The sequence below is a fragment of the Hoplias malabaricus genome, unplaced genomic scaffold (assembly GCF_029633855.1).
Source record: "Hoplias malabaricus isolate fHopMal1 unplaced genomic scaffold, fHopMal1.hap1 scaffold_275, whole genome shotgun sequence".
In the NCBI taxonomy this organism is placed as follows: Eukaryota; Metazoa; Chordata; class Actinopteri; order Characiformes; family Erythrinidae; genus Hoplias; species Hoplias malabaricus.
Window position 1 is genome coordinate 11,002 of NW_027100792.1, and position 16,499 is coordinate 27,500.

The window sequence follows — 16,499 nt, forward strand, 5'->3', positions numbered from 1 at the left end:
GCACAGCGTCTGTTTTGACTTTTATTAAGACGACACTGAACAAAAAGAATTCAAATGTAAACACTGAGAAAAAACAGTTTCAGCCAAAGCACAATCACACACTGAATATAAACAGAGCTCAGAAAACAAGAGAGGAACCAGCTCTCAGAAATATCCCAGCTTTCACACTGGAGCATATTCACAGCACAAGCCTCGTCACTGAACTGTGAGGGTCATAAACACAAACACAAAATAATCATTTATTAATCGCAATCGTGGTAAAATGTACAATAAATCGTGATATTGATTTGTGCTCACATCGCCCAGCACTGCTCTCAGGTCTGTTATATCAGCTAACAGATGCTCTCATTGGCTAACGTAAGGCTGAGTGACAGGAGATAGGGCCTTAGGAGAAGCCCGCCTTTTGTCTTTGATGAAGATTTGCACACCCTTAATCTCTCAAGCTGCTTCTACTTTGTAGTTTATAGTAGTTGTATGTAAAAGATTCACGCAGTAATGTGTTGTAGATGAAGATGTCCAATGTCAACCTCTGACTGATGCTGTATGTAACTTATTGCAGCCTGAAAATAATGCAGTGTGTTTTTTCTCCAACACAGGGCCACTATTGAGGAGGTGGAAGGAGATGTCTGTGAGTTGGAGTCCAAGCTGGACAAGGTAGGCTCAGGGACACCACCATCCACTTTCTTCTGCAATAACTGTGGGGACACACAGGATACCGTACAGTGAACCCTCCCTATCAATAAATAAATAATGAAAAAGCTTTAAACAGTGCACCGTTGTGATTAGTGTGATATCATCTCACACCGTCACGCTCAGCCCATGAATCACCTTTGCCCTGTGTATTCACGCTATATCCTCCACCCGCATGGTGAAAAAACATTATACATGGGGGTCGTATTATCTGCAGTTTCAGACATTTGTGGACAGTCCTGGAATGTAGCTCCCAGGGATAAGGGCTGACTGCTCAGGCCATAATATTTTCCTTTAACGTTATACCCCTCTTTTCACAGTCAACACAGTTCTGAACACATGCTTTGGTTCTGTGACAAGCTTTGGTCAAAATACCAGAAGGATCAAACAAGACAGCACCTTTCTTACCTTGTTTTCACAGCACGACCGGTCACGGCTCCTGCTGACAGCGAGGCTTTGTGTAAACCATCACAGAGGGGCAAGGAGCTGATACACGTTACTGTCTTCTCCATTCACTCGTTTGCTTCATGTTTAATCAGTACTTTATTATTATTATGCTCTCACACAGGTCCAGGTCTATGACGTGAACACGCAACACAAATGACAGGTGACAGATGGAGATAACTGGGGTGTTTTATATAAAATGAATGTGCTAATGCTTCGTGATAGTTCCCCTTTAACTAAAGCCTCACGAACGTTCAGCTTTGTGTTCTGTGATGTAGAGGGCGCTGTTTTACCCACTGACAGATTTACTTGTGTTTGCACGTCAGCTGTGAAGATTATTTTCTGTGTAATGTACTGTTTCTGATCCAGGTAGAGCTCAGTTTTAGTTTGATTCAGATTTCCGCTCCAACTCTGTGTTCATTTTAAACTCCTTCCTGCTCAGTTTCCAGTTTGAATTCGGGTAAAAGTGTGGCGTGAATGGAAGGTAGGGAAAATCGGACAGAGAGGAAGTACATCAGGCAGGAATTTCCCATCGATCCCAGTCCTGTCCTGTAAGAGAACAAGTAAAGCACACTCTTCACTGGACGACCCACATTTGGAGCCACTTTTTACAGCTTTACTGAGAGATCCTGCTTTGTGAAATACCCTTCAGGTCATTGTTAGAGTATTTTGAGTCCCACCCTAAGTGACTCACGCCGTACTGCTGTCACTTCCCCCTCTCTCTGAGGAAGGATATTCTCTCAGGCGTTCAAGAGCCCAGCAAATCTAAACTCTGTGCAGACATAACTGTCAGAAAAAGCCAACACATCTCCCTTACACACACACATCAGAGCTGCAGAGCCCAAACAAAACCTGCTCAGAGTGTGGTGAATAATCAGATTTACACATTTACGTATTTCTGTCCTCACTGAGCACGCTCTTTCAGGTTAGAGATGACAGTACCCCGCTGTTTTTCCCTGGAGCCTGATAACATTAAACCAGAGGTTTGAGGCAGTAGTTTATCCATTTTTCATTCTCATTTTCAGTTTGACTCTTATTATGCAGTTCATGAAGAAAAAGCAAAGCTTTTTAGCTGTTTTTATTTTAGATTTGACCCTGAAACACCAGCAGAGTTTCGAAAATGAAACGAGAAAACGCTTATTTTAATGTTCATTTTAATGTTGTCAGTTCTGACCCCTGCTTGAGTGAAAACTGAAGGTGTAAATGAAGTTATTTAATTTCATTTTTAGGTTTGGTAGGATTTATCTCCCATAGAAACATTCATTCATTCATTCATTCATTCATTGTCTGTAACTGCTTATCCAATTCAGGGTCACTGTGGGTCCAGAGCCTACCTGGAATCATTGGGTGCAAGGCGGGAATACACCCTGGAGGGGGCGCCAGTCCACACACTCGCTCACACACTCACACCTAAAGACACTTTTGAGTCACCAATCTACCTACCAACGTGTGTTTTTGGACTGTGGGAGGAAACCGGAGCACCCGGAGGAAACCCACGCAGACACAGAGAGAACACACCACACTCCTCACAGACAGTCACCCGGAGGAAACCCACGCAGACACAGAGAGAACACACCACACTCCTCACAGACAGTCACCCGGAGGAAACCCACGCAGACACAGGGAGAACACACCACACTCCTCACAGACAGTCACCCGGAGCGGGAATCGAACCCACAACCTCCAGGTCCCTGGAGCTGTGTGACTGCGACACCTACCTGCTGCGCCGCCCTCCCATAGAAACAGAATAATTCAAATGAGCAGAAAATAGAAGAAGCTCTTATCATCGTGGGCTATTTGTTTTAGTTGACTGTGGAGCACCAATCTCAGGAAAAACAAACAAAAATACCCCAAATTAAAGCCCGAGTAATGTTTAAAAAACGTGACGTTTGACAATAAATGCACATATCTCAATAATTACAAAGATCTTTTCCCTTGTATGGATTTTCCAGCTCTAAGACCTGAAGGTGGGACTTTCCCTGTAAACAGACTCCGTGTTTTGCATTACCTGCTGTTCCCATTCATTCCCATTCATTCCCATTCATTTTTCCAGCAGTGTAAAGTTTCCTCTTGTGTAATGCCTCTGATCATATTTTGTTATTCCTCCTCCTCTTGTGTCTGTGTGTGCTGCAGCTGGTGAAGCTGTGCATCGGAATGATCGACGCTGGAAAAGCCTACACCTCGGCGAACAGGCAGTTTGTGAGTGGCATCCGGGAGCTAGCGCAGCAGTCTGCTAGTGATGAGGTCATCGAGGTGAGTGACCTTGCAGGTCTCTCTCTCTCTCTCTCTCTCTCTCTCTCTCTGTCTCTCTCTCTTTCTCTCTCTCTCTCTCTCTGTCTCTCTCTCTCTCTCTCTCTCTCTCTCTCTCTCTTTCTTTTCCCCTCTCTCTCTCTCTCTCTTTCTTTCTCTCTCTCTCTTTTCCTCTCTCTCTCTCTCTCTCTCTCTCTCTGTCTCTCTCTCTTTTCCTCTCTCACTTTTTCTCTCTGTCTCTCTCTGTCCCTTTCTTTCTCTCTCTCTCTCTCTCTCTCTCTCTCTCTGCATCTGGAGTATTTTAGTCAATGGAGAGAACTCCAAATGTTAAAAAACATGAACCGAGAAGAGGATGTTGCTCTATTCCTGCTCCATAGAGGGCTAACACTGACTCATTTTTGCTGTTTTGGATCACTTAAAGTGGAAATATCAGCTATCTGCGTTGCCGAAAGTGCTACAAAACTGAACAACCTGAGTTACCAATGAATTTCTGTGGTAATTCATACAGTTAATAAAAACTTAGACACGTTACATTCAGCCACGTACAAACAACAGTCATTATTCTCCCTCAATCACACCATTCCACCTTAAAAGATGCTTAGCTTCTGAATGTAAACAACCAGGGAGAGCCACCATTACCCACAATCATAGACACTCCCCCATGATTTCAGGACAGTGATGTAAACATGGATTACACACTGCAACTGTGTGTGTGTGTGTGTGTGTGTGTGTGTGGGAGGGGGTGCTCAGTAGTAAAATGTAAAATACCAAACCTTACACATTGTTGCTTTAAGGCCCCGGCTGCCCACTTCATGTGCCTTGGGGAAATAGTGTGATTCTTAGTGAGAACATGTTTATTTTTTTTGACTGAGCTGTGAAAATGGTCTGACACTGTAAATAAAGCAGTAGCATGCCCTTATGACATCATCTGTAACCCAACGCCATGTTGTTTACTGTGATTTACACAAAGTTTATTTTTATTTTGTATATTTTACAGTTTGAGAGCGAGCAGCTCCTTCTGCAGAGAGTTACGTTTGTTTGTGTCGATCAGCTGTGGCCTCTGTGGTGTGTTTTAATGTAAACGTTTACAGCAGACGAGAGGCGACGAGGATAGACGCTCATAACCATTAGCTTAGTGAGTCTGGGCCCATATCCTCACCAAAGACTCACTATTGTATTAATGCAGTGTATGTTGTAGTCATCAATATACATCACCATAACCACAGCACAGAAACCCGTCCATAGTGTGCAGCTCTGGGGAGAACAGATGTTGCGTGTTAGCGTTTGACATTTGCGCACAGCTGTCTGCTGCGTTCCTGACGCTGTATTTCCCCGACTCTCTGTGTCCCCTGAGATGCTGTGTTGAGAAAGAATGCCTTTGCTGTGAAAGCTCCATTGTGACTGTGATCCATTGTTGCTGAGTTGTGTAAACCAGCAGAACCTACACAAGCATTTCCTTAACGTCTTCAAGAAGATTTCAAGGCCTTTGTGGTGTTTCCTAGTGATTTGACTCATCCCTGGACGTACAGCGCTGCTCATCATCACATCAGCTACTAATACTTTCATCTCTTCACTGTTTTACTGATATATTTACAGCACACATGTTTAAAAAATGTTTTTCTTCGACTGTAAAGTCACCATTTTGAAGATAACAGGCTGTGTTCAGACAGTGATGTTTATACATGGTTTGGGATTGAGTTCTGATGAATGCTCGCATCAAAACAAGGGGGTAACATTTCCAAAAAGTGAGATACATCTCTTCTCTTCTTCTCAACTCCTTTTCAGTCTGAACAGCTTTCAGTTAAATACACCATGTGACTGTAAACCTGTCCTCAAACGTTTGTGTGACTTCTAACACGTGTTTGTGTTTATCTCCCTCCACAGTCCAGTCTCACTAAGTTCGCAGAGAGCCTGCAAGAAATGATCAACTATCATACAGTAAGAGAACTACAGCCAACTGTGCTGGAATGTGGTGACGTGTGTGTGTGTGTGTGTGTGTGTGTGATTTCACTCCACAGTTTCTTGCTTTAAAGAGAAATACACATATTTCTAGTGTTAGAACTGTGTTTATAAAGGTATAAGGGTATTTGTCCCTCACTGGAAGCAGAAACCTTCCTAGTGCTGAAGATTCTCCAGGAAAAATAACTGGAGTCATTTGAAAAGGAGGATAAATGGAAAAAATGCCTAAAAACACTCCACAGAAGAATTAGGAAAGAGAAGCTCTGAGCAGTGCATTACGTGGCTGTGTGTTTTCAAGTTCATTATTGAACTGTATACAGCTGTAAATATTGCATTGCTAATGTGCCAAAAAGATATAAACACATAAAAAAGGCTGCTCAGATTTAAGCTTTAAAGGACATACTGGGTTTACACAACCAATGCTATATATCTCACAGTCCCCATACACCAGTGTGTGCTGAGTCTGTTGGTGAAAGCCGTGAGTCAGTGTTCAGAGTCAGCTGACCTGTGGTGAAAGTACACATTTAACAGAAAGGAGCACATGATCTTAAAGAGCAGTGTGGTTATTCGTACATAGCACGCAAACAAACGGACAAACACACACTCTCTCTCTTATTCGGCCCCAGCCCTGACCGACCACACATTCCTGACGCTGGTCGTTGGCCGAGTCGGGCATCGTTCGTTCCCAGATTAACTCTGTCTGTGAGCCGCAGTGATTCAGTGATTGTAAATGTTGTTTATGTCTCGTACTGACACGCTGCACTGACCTCATTCTTTCCCTTTGCAGATTTTATTTGACCAGGCACAGCGCTCAATAAAGTCACAACTGCAGACGTTTGTGAAAGAGTAAGTGGTTGCACTGGCACCCTGCTGTAATATTCAAGTAATATTCCAGTAATATTCCAGTAATATTCCAGTAAACTGCGAGTAACAGCCATAGGTTTCTCTCAAATGAACACAGCTCTCCCTCCTCTTCAGGCCTAATGTGGAGCATCAGCCAAGATATTTTTATTTTGCGTTTGATGTTAGCTCTTTACTTTTATGTCAGAGTTACTGGAAGTGATGGAAGCTTATACTTCTCCAATTAACGCTGTGTTTACTATGTATTTTTGTACTAATGTGGGGACGGTCACTGTATGACACTTAGCTGTTTATGAACAGGGACAAAATTACAGACAAAACTCACTTTTATTTACTGCCAAGTTAAAGCAGAGCTTGTGTGGGATAAAACAACAAATTAGTGATGCTCGCTCATTTCTAGTTTCCACACAAGTCCACAGCAAGTCAAAAAGGGCTACGGTTCTCGACCAATAAAGTTGTTACTGTCCCACTTCTTGTTTTCGTTTGGTGAGAAGAGCGCAGCGGGTTAGCTAGGTTCGGCGGCGGAAACTGATTTTAACTGTAGTCTGTATCTGAGTAAAATAAATAAAATGACTTGAAAATCTGAGTACGAGCAGCACAACTCTGAGTGAGTGCATATTTATTTTGAATGAAAGCAGTGATATTCAGTGAGATCTCCATGAGTCCTGGTCGCTACGTTTTAAATTCTAATAACGCTGTCAACAGCATCTCAGGGCTCTGTCTTCACTGTAACACTGTGATGTGGTACAGCGTCCTGTGGTTTTACTGCCACTCCCCCATGTGGTCGTATTAGTAGCATTTGAAGAATGTGTGAGTACCTACATCATGTTATTTACTTCATCAAAACCCATTTCCAGCTGTGTGACTCTGACTGATATAAGCTTCCATTACTTGCTAGCTGCGTTAGCCTCGTCACTCCAGTGCAGAAATGAAGACACAGACACAAAGACTTGGTTGAAATCTGTTTGTGGAAGAAGTGGAAGTATATTTGATATTTTTGCTCAGCTCTAATATAGCACTGTAGATTCAAGATTTATGATTCAGGGGATTTATTTGTCACATGTGCATTTGTAGTGGTTTAAAAATACAGTCAAATGTGGAAATGACTGCTCCAAGGGGTATGAACATTAAAACTAAATTTTTCATAAATAAAATAAAGCGTAGGAATAAATAATGACTGTCTGTGAGGAGTGTGGTGTGTTCTCCCTGTGTCTGCGTGGGTTTCCTCCGGGTGACTGTCTGTGAGGAGTGTGGTGTGTTCTCTCTGTGTCTGCGTGGGTTTCCTCCGGGTGACTGTCTGTGAGGAGTGTGGTGTGTTCTCTCTGTGTCTGCGTGGGTTTCCTCCGGGTGACTGTCTGTGAGGAATGTGGTGTGTTCTCCCTGTGTCTGCGTGGGTTTCCTCCGGGTGACTGTCTGTGAGGAGTGTGGTGTGTTCTCTCTGTGTCTGCGTGGGTTTCCTCCGGGTGACTGTCTGTGAGGAGTGTGGTGTGTTCTCTCTGTGTCTGCGTGGGTTTCCTCCGGTTGACTGTCTGTGAGGAGTATGGTGTGTTCTCTCTGTGTCTGCATGGGTTTCCTCTGGTTGACTGTCTGCGAGGAGTGTGGTGTGTTCTCTCTGTGTCTGCGTGGGTTACCTCCGGGTGACTGCCTGTGAGGAGTGTGGTTTGTTCTCCCTATGTCTGCGTGGGTTTCTTCCGGGTGACTGTCTGTGAGGAGTGTGGTGTGTTCTCCCTGTGTCTGCGTGGGTTTCCTCCGGGTGACTGTCTGTGAGGAGTGTGGTGTGTTCTCCCTGTGTCTGCGTGGGTTTCCTCCGGGTGACTGTCTGTGAGGAGTGTGGTGTGTTCTCTCTGTGTCTGCGTGGGTTTCCTCCGGGTGACTGTCTGTGAGGAGTGTGGTGTGTTCTCTCTGTGTCTGCGTGGGTTTCCTCCGGGTGACTGTCTGTGAGGAATGTGGTGTGTTCTCCCTGTGTCTGCGTGGGTTTCCTCCGGGTGACTGTCTGTGAGGAGTGTGGTGTGTTCTCCCTGTGTCTGCGTGGGTTTCCTCCGGGTGACTGTCTGTGAGGAGTGTGGTGTGTTCTCTCTGTGTCTGCGTGGGTTTCCTCCGGTTGACTGTCTGTGAGGAGTATGGTGTGTTCTCTCTGTGTCTGCATGGGTTTCCTCTGGTTGACTGTCTGCGAGGAGTGTGGTGTGTTCTCTCTGTGTCTGCGTGGGTTTCCTCCGGGTGACTGCCTGTGAGGAGTGTGGTGTGTTCTCCCTGTGTCTGCGTGGGTTTCCTCCGGGTGACTGTCTGTGAGGAGTGTGGTGTGTTCTCCCTGTGTCTGCGTGGGTTTCCTCCGGGTGACTGTCTGTGAAGAGTGTGGTGTGTTCTTCCTGTGTCTGCGTGGGTTTCCTCCGGTTGACTGTCTGTGAGGAGTGTGGTGTGTTCTCCCTGTGTCTGCGTGGGTTTCCTCTGTATGTGTGTGTGTGTTTGTTAGGGGTGGGCAATATGGCCCTAAAATAATACTACTATATTTCAGTGTATTTTGGTAATCACAGTATTCTTTGGTGATATGAAAAACCAGTGAAAATAATTTAATTAATTTCAAGAACACACTATTGCAATGAAATAAATATTATATGAATTATATTAATATGAATTATATTTAATTATTAGTTAATTACATTTTACTTTAATACAAATCTAACAGTTTCAGAGGAAACAACAAATAAAGGTGTAAACATTTGTTTACTTTGTAAAGAACCGTAACTTACCAAGAGTCTGACATTGTTTAAATATATTTAGAATATTGATATTTTCTAAACCACCTCCACACAACTGAAGTCACTCGTGTTTTGGAGCATATTTTTTTTTAACACAGAGCAAGGATCTGAGCTGCTTTCCTGTGCCCCTCAGGGACCTGCGGAGATTTAAAGAGTCCAAGAAGCAGTTTGATAAAGTGAGCGAGGAGAAGGAAGCTGCTCTGATCAGGAACGCTCAGGCTCCGAGAAACAAGCAGCACGAAGTGGAGGAGGCCACCTACATCCTCACAGCGACTCGCAAGTGCTTCCGTCACATCGTCCTCGACTACGTCCTCCAGGTCAGAGCTGGGAAATGGGAATTTGGCACAACAAGAGAAAGAGTTAAAACGTTTGGACACCCTTGGCTTGGTACTCCAGCCAGACGTTACCAGGAGTCCGAAAAATATTATAGTTCTCCCTCTCTCTCTCTTCCTCTCTGTCTCTCTCCCTCTCTCTCTCTTCCTCTCTGTCTCTCTCCCTCTCTCTCGCTTCCTCTCTGTCTCTCTCCCTCTCTCTCGCTTCCTCTCTGTCTCTCTCCCTCTCTTTCTCTTCCTCTCTGTCTCTCTGTCTCTCTCTCTCTTCCTCTCTGTCTCTCTCCCTCTCTCTCTCTTCCTCTCTCTCCCTCTCTGTATCTCTCCCTCTCTTTCTCTTCCTCTCTGTCTCTCTCCCTCTCTCTCTCCCCCTCTCTCTTCCTCTGTCTCTCTCCCTCTCTTTCTTCCTCTCTCTCTCTCTCTCTCTCTCTCTCTCTCTCTCTCCCTCTCTCTCTCTTCCTCTCTCTCTCTCTCCCTCTCTCTCTTCCTCTCTGTCTCTCTCCCTCTCTCTTCCTCTCTGTCTCTCCCTCTCTCTCTCTTCCTCTCTCTCTCTCCCTCTCTCTCTCTTCCTCTGTCTCTCTCCCTCTCTGTCTCTCTCCCTCTCTTTCTCTTCCTCTCTTTCTCTTCCTCTCTGTCTCTCTCCCTCTGTCTCTCTCCCTCTGTCTCTCTCCCTCTGTCTCTCTCCCTCTGTCTCTCTCCCTCTCTCTCTCTCCCTCTCTTTCTCTTCCTCTCTTTCTCTTCCTCTCTGTCTCTCTCCCTCTCTTTCTCCCTCTGTCTCTCTCCCTCTCTTTCTCTCCCTCTCTGTCTCTCTCCCTCTCTTTCTCTTCCTCTTTCTCTTCCTCTCTGTCTCTCTCCCTCTCTCTCTCCCTCTGTCTCTCTCCCTCTCTCTCTCTTCCTCTCTCTCTCTCTCCCTCTCTGTCTCTCTCCCTCTCTTTCTCTTCCTCTCTGTCTCTCTCCCCCTCTCTCTCTTCCTCTCTGTCTCTCTCCCTCTCTCTCTTCCTCTCTGTCTCTCTCTCTCTCTCTCTCTCTCTTCCTCTCTCTCTCTTCCTCTCTCTCCCTCTCTCTTCCTCTCTCTCTCTCTCTCTCCCTCTCTCTTCCTCTCTGTCTCTCTCCCTCTCTCTTTCTCTCTGTCTCTTCCTCTCTCCCTCTCTCTCTCTTCCTCTCTGTCTCTCTCCCTCTGTCTCTCTCCCTCTCTGTCTCTCTCCCTCTCTGTCTCTCTCCCTCTCTGTCTCTCTCCCTCTCTTTCTCTTCCTCTCTTTCTCTTCCTCTCTGTCTCTCTCCCCCTCTCTCTCTCCCTCTGTCTCTCTCCTTCTCTCTCTTCCTCTCTTCTTCATTTCAGAACATTTCTCAGAGGACGTGAGTGTAGTTTTCACCTCTTTAGCGTCGTGTGATTGGGGGATTCTTAGCTAACGGGTGGAGTTTGCATGAACTACAACTGTGGACATAAACAGATTTAGTGTGTTCATAATCTCCAGTTCCCTTTGGTATCAGTTTACTCTTAAGGAGGAGTGTGTGTCTCTTTAGATGCTGTGAACACTTCTAAAACCTACTGAATAAATATGGAGTTATGTCTATGTTTTAATAGACGCATTGCTTCTTTGATGTCTCAGCTGAAAATCTCAACTGACTCCAGGCGGCTGATCCACCCATGAGCTCAGCGTTGGGCAATGGATCATAGATTGATGACTCAGAGGAGGAAGAGGCTCAACCGCATTAAAACAATGCTTCTTTTTCCTCCACATTCACGGGGGTTAGGGGTACAGGAACTCCACAAAGTGGAAAAAACCACAGATGTCTCTAGGCTGCTTCAAACCGTATTGAACACACAGAACATTTAATTTGACCTCCTTTTAAAGATGCATGAGGCTGTAGTAATGTAATGTAGATAGAACACAGAGGGAGGGGACCGCAGACAGAGCAGGAGATTGTGTGTGTGACTGGGTGAGAGTGTGTGTGTGTGTGTGTGTGTGTGTGTGTGTGTGTGTGTGTGTGTGTGCGTGCATGCGTGTTCAGTGCTGGACTATGTGTGTGTGTGTGTGTGTTCAGTGCTGGACTATGTGTGTGTGTGTGTGTTCAGTGCTGGACTATGTGTGTGTGTGTGTGTGTGTGTTCAGTGCTGGACTGTGTGTGTGTGTGTTTTCAGTGCTGGACTGTGTGTGTGTGTGTGTGTTCAGTGCTGGACTGTGTGTGTGTTCAGTGCTGGACTGTGTGTGTGTGTGTGTGTTCAGTGCTGGACTGTGTGTGTGTTCAGTGCTGGACTGTGTGTGTGTGTGTGTTCAGTGCTGGACTGTGTGTGTGTGTGTGTTCAGTGCTGGACTGTGTGTGTGTGTGTGTGTTCAGTGCTGGACTGTGTGTGTGTGTGTGTGTTCAGTGCTGGACTGTGTGTGTGTGTGTGTGTGTGTTCAGTGCTGGACTGTGTGTGTTCAGTGCTGGACTGTGTGTGTGTGTGTGTTCAGTGCTGGACAGTGTGTGTGTTCAGTGCTGGACAGTGTGTGTGTGTGTGTTCAGTGCTGGACAGTGTGTGTGTGTGTTCAGTGCTGGACTGTGTGTGTGTGTGTGTGTGTGTTCAGTGCTGGACTGTGTGTGTGTGTGTGTGTGTGTGTGTGTTCAGTGCTGGACTGTGTGTGTGTGTGTGTGTGTGTGTGTGTGTTCAGTGCTGGACTGTGTGTGTGTGTGTGTGTGTGTGTGTTCAGTGCTGGACTGTGTGTGTGTGTGTGTGTGTTCAGTTCACGGCTGTGTGTTTTTACAGAAGCAGCTGTAAGTCTTAGTTATTTTCTCTAATTGCCTCGTGCTCTGATGGTGTGGAAGAGAGTGTGGAGTTAATTAGTGCAGCTTCCTCAGAAGAGCTTCATCTCCACTCCTCTCCACTGAAGAGGACATGGGGCTTAGAGCTGTAAATACACTCACTCGTGCCCCCTGGTGGCTGAAATACAGTACAACAGTATTAGATAGATAGATAGATAGATAGATAGAATTGTAAATGGATAAAAGAAAGATACGGTTGACAAACAAATCAGCAGATCAATAAATGGAGAGATGAACTGAAAACGATCTGTCTGTCTGTCTGTCTAAATATAAATGAACAAGGCAGGAATAAAACTGCTGTAGTGATGCACATGGTTGCACATGATCAGAGGTGTGTGTGTGTGTGTGTGTGTGTGTGTGTGTGTGTGTGTGTGGGATGACTGAGGAACTGCAGTTTCTGTTGCGGTGTGTGAAAGATGCTGATCTGATTTAGTTTCTACAGACTGTTTTATTCTGTGGGGAATCACAGAAGGATCCAGACTCAGAACCTTTCAAAGACCCTTGTCCTCTTCCTCATTCTCTTTCATCTCAGGGCCCCGTTTCCCTCGAGCCACACTCATGACGTGTGTGAGGTTTTACACTCCAAACCCCTCTGTATCTCCTTCTGTACTCCTTAAGATAAAATAGATAGTGTGTTTAGGGCTGATATATGTAAATGAGCTCTGTTTTGATTGGCTGACCTGTTTTCAGAGCGATGCAGGTTGAAATATTATGGATTTTTCCTTAAATCATCAGCCTCTGGTTGTGGGGAGGGGGCTGTACTGCTGTAACCATTTGTACGTAAATGTAGACATGCTTCATTTTTGTGAAATCTCTAATTGAGTCGGACAATAAACATTTAATGCTATTAAAATACGTCAGGGAAATTCAGGTTTCCTTAAAGTGAGTCCTTTTCAAACCTACAGCCAACTGTTGGAGTCAGGTGATTCAGCCACTTGATGTTGATGTCATTAATGTTTCAGATTTCCCCTGTATTTCTCTCACGTTGGTCATGAACGGTTTCAGTTTTGACGCTTAGGGGATGTTTGCACTTTTTCTTCACTTTCTCTGTAGAAAGCGAAGGTTTTTCCAGACACTTTCTGACCTTTATCTACAGACATTTAAAACAGTGTCTCTCTCCTTACAGATTAATGTTCTGCAGTCCAAGAGAAGATCAGAAATCCTCAAATCAGTGAGTACACGTATGGGTTGGGTTTAAATTATTAAAGGTGCAATATTTCATTTACATTTAATTTCCTAAATCGCACAAACACACTGTAAAATATGAAGAATGTGATTTAAAAACGAGGGCGGCACGGTGGCGCAGGAGGTAGGTGTCGCAGTCACACAGCTCCAGGGGCCTGGAGTTTGTGGGTTTGATTCCCGCTCCGGGTGACTGTCTGTGAGGAGTGTGGTGTGTTCTCTCTGTGTCTGAGTGGGTTTCCTCCGAGTGACTGTCTGTGAGGAGTGTGGTGTGTTCTCTCTGTGTCTGAGTGGGTTTCCTCCGAGTGACTGTCTGTGAGGAGTGTGGTGTGTTCTCTCTGTGTCTGCGTGGGTTTCCTCCGGGTGAGGAGTGTGGTGTGTTCTCTCTGTGTCTGCGTGGGTTTCCTCCGGGTGACTGTCTGTGAGGAGTGTGGTGTGTTCTCTCTGTGTCTGAGTGGGTTTCCTCCGGGTGACTGTCTGTGAGGAGTGTGGTGTGTTCTCTCTGTGTCTGAGTGGGTTTCCTCCGGGTGACTGTCTGTGAGGAGTGTGGTGTGTTCTCTCTGTGTCTGCGTGGGTTTCCTCCGGGTGAGGAGTGTGGTGTGTTCTCTCTGTGTCTGCGTGGGTTTCCTCTGGGTGACTGTCTGTGAGGAGTGTGGTGTGTTCTCCCTGTGTCTGTGTGGGTTTCCTCCGGGTGACTGTCTGTGAGGAGTGTGGTGTGTTCTCTCTGTGTCTGCGTGGGTTTCCTCCGGGTGACTGTCTGTGAGGAGTGTGGTGTGTTCTCTCTGTGTCCGCGTGGGTTTCCTCTGGGTGCTCTGGTTTCCTCCCACGCTCCAAAAACACACGTTGGTAGGTGGATTGGCGACTCAAAAGTGTCCGTAGGTGTGAGAGTGTGAGTGAATGTGTGAGTGTGTGTTGCCCTGTGAAGGACTGGCACCCCCTCCAGGGTGTATTCCTGCTTTGCGCCCAATGATTCAAGGTAGGCTCTGGACCCACCGCGACCCTGAGTCATTGTAAAGTACTCCATATCTGCACAACTGTGACCACATCACAACAGTTGAATTCTGTAATGATTTTCCAGCTTTAAATCTGTTTAGAAACTGCCCTCGGGATCCGAGGTGACTGTTTGTGTCGTCGTTTACCTTCTTTGCCACTGGAGGACACGTGTCTTTAATTTTGACTAATGCTCTAGTGCATCTCTCAGTATTTCTTATGTGCGACCTCTGGTGGATAGGTAGGTGAACTACAACAACACAGACAGGCACTGCACTCAAGACTGCATTTTTCAGACAGATTTACTCTGGAAAAGAAAGCACTTGGGCTGATGCCATTGTTAAAATGAATGATTAAGCCACAGAAAACATAGTGAAATTGCCTATTGCACCTTTAATAAAGGCATATTCATTTATAGATCTGTTCCAGCATGATTTCATGCCTGTGTGTGTCTCTTTGTAGATGCTGTCCTTCATGTACGCCCACCTGACGTTCTTCCATCAGGGCTATGATCTGTTCAGTGAGCTCCAGCCGCTGATGAAGCTGCTTGGAGGACAGGTACATTCTTAAACTCTGTTACTAATGATTATTTAGGTGATCATTAGGTGATTAAAGAGGGCTGCGAGGTATTTTATTAGAATTACACACGTAGAATCGATAGAGCATTAATATCAATATAACAACACTTATATGTATCAATATTAAAGTTATGCACTAACTACTAGAAATAGTCAGAAATGTGTAAATTCACTGCAAAGTATTGTAAAGTGAAAAGAATGTGTGCCAATAGGAGGAGACACTCTGGAGAGCTGCAAATGAGTCATACCCACAGTCAAGCATCTCTCTCTGCCATCAGATTTTCACAGCAATGTTCCAGCACCTGTTGTAAAGCCCTCTTACATATTTCTGCATCAAATGAGAATAAACTCCCCATTAACACCCTTTTATTCCAAAAGAAACCCTATGTGAAGATGTAGCGTGTGAACACGGTCTGCTGTTTACACAGTGGGTGATGGGGTCGTGTCGTTGTTCCACTTTCCTTTTTCATCCGGCTGTGGTCACGAGGAGAGAGCTTGGCCCCCAGAGGCCCCTGGGGTTGCTGAGCTTCTGGAGGAACGTGACTGAGCCGAGGCAAAAAAAAAAAAAGTCCATGCCAGCGTGTGACCAGTGGTGGAAAGAGGAAGTGGAGGAATGGCAGGGTTTTCCCAGAGGAGAGTAAAGACGGCAGGGCTTCAGTCAGGGAGCTAGACTTGGACTGGCAGTGTGTGTAGAGCGAGGAGAGGATCAGGAGTGTGTGTGGAACCCAGGATTGTGTGTGTGTGTTTTTTGGATATTCAATCATGAAGCTTCAGAAGCTGGAGCGGCTTTGTAGACGAGCGTGGAGGAGCTGCCAACAGGTCGGTTACGTCCGTGAAATCCTGTGAAATTAGTCTTTCGTTTCCATTTATGTCTGTGATGGTTGCCAGATATTTCTATCCAGTGCAACTTATTAATTTACTCATGTTTCAGATGTAGGTTAATGCAGTGCTAGGAGTGTGGTGTTCCTGTCTGAGCTGGGTCCTGAACCCTAGTCTCTTCCCAAGCTGACGTTATTTAGACATAAAACATCTGAAATATGAAAATATAAGAACCCCTAGTGATTCAGTGAGGGAAGGAAGCCTTTAGTGAAGGTTAAGGTTTAAGAAATGTCCTTCAGAAGGGTTTAATAATGAGTGATCTTTATTATTTGTGGATCGTTGCAGGTTGCGTTGGTTATCGTCGTGTCTAAAGATAAACATTCATCTCTAAAACAGTAACTCTACAGGAGAAGAAAAAACCTTCTTAACTTCAAATGGAAGTCAAATAAAACGTTTTATTCAGAGTAATTTGGGGGCATTTCTATTGGTCCATTCATCATGAGATGTGTGAAGGACAGCTGCTGTGTTCTACAGTGATGTAATAAACTAAACATCCACACACATGAATATACAGGTTTGTCATTGGACAGTGATGAAATGTGTGTTTGAGAACCTTAGGCACTGAGGCCATTTTTGAAACAGTACCAGAACCAATCATTTCCTCGAACTAAGAGTGATGGGGGTATTCCTGGGGTCTCAGGAAAAATCGACGATGGGATCAGTGGGTTTCCAAGGTCCATTGTAACCACATCATCAGTGTTATTCACTCCTCGTGTCAGTGGTTTTAATCTTGTGGCTGATTGTTGATCTCTGTTATTTCTGTCACTGAGGATTTT

At 45.2% G+C, this 16,499-nt stretch overlaps 1 protein-coding gene across 1 annotated transcript in view; it reads left to right on the forward strand.

Annotated features, from left to right (window-relative positions):
* Positions 1-586: 586 nt before the first annotated feature.
* Positions 587-16,499, forward strand: part of LOC136680213 (arf-GAP with coiled-coil, ANK repeat and PH domain-containing protein 2-like) — a gene marked incomplete at its 3' end in the record, with an annotated part of 33,921 nt that continues 18,008 nt past the window's right edge. The window contains exons 1-7 of the mRNA XM_066658558.1: positions 587-654; positions 3,268-3,387; positions 5,269-5,322; positions 6,131-6,189; positions 9,094-9,277; positions 13,221-13,265; positions 14,729-14,824. Of these exons, the coding sequence (XP_066514655.1) occupies positions 3,289-3,387; positions 5,269-5,322; positions 6,131-6,189; positions 9,094-9,277; positions 13,221-13,265; positions 14,729-14,824 (537 nt within the window). The remainder of the gene's footprint in view (positions 655-3,267; positions 3,388-5,268; positions 5,323-6,130; positions 6,190-9,093; positions 9,278-13,220; positions 13,266-14,728; positions 14,825-16,499) is intronic.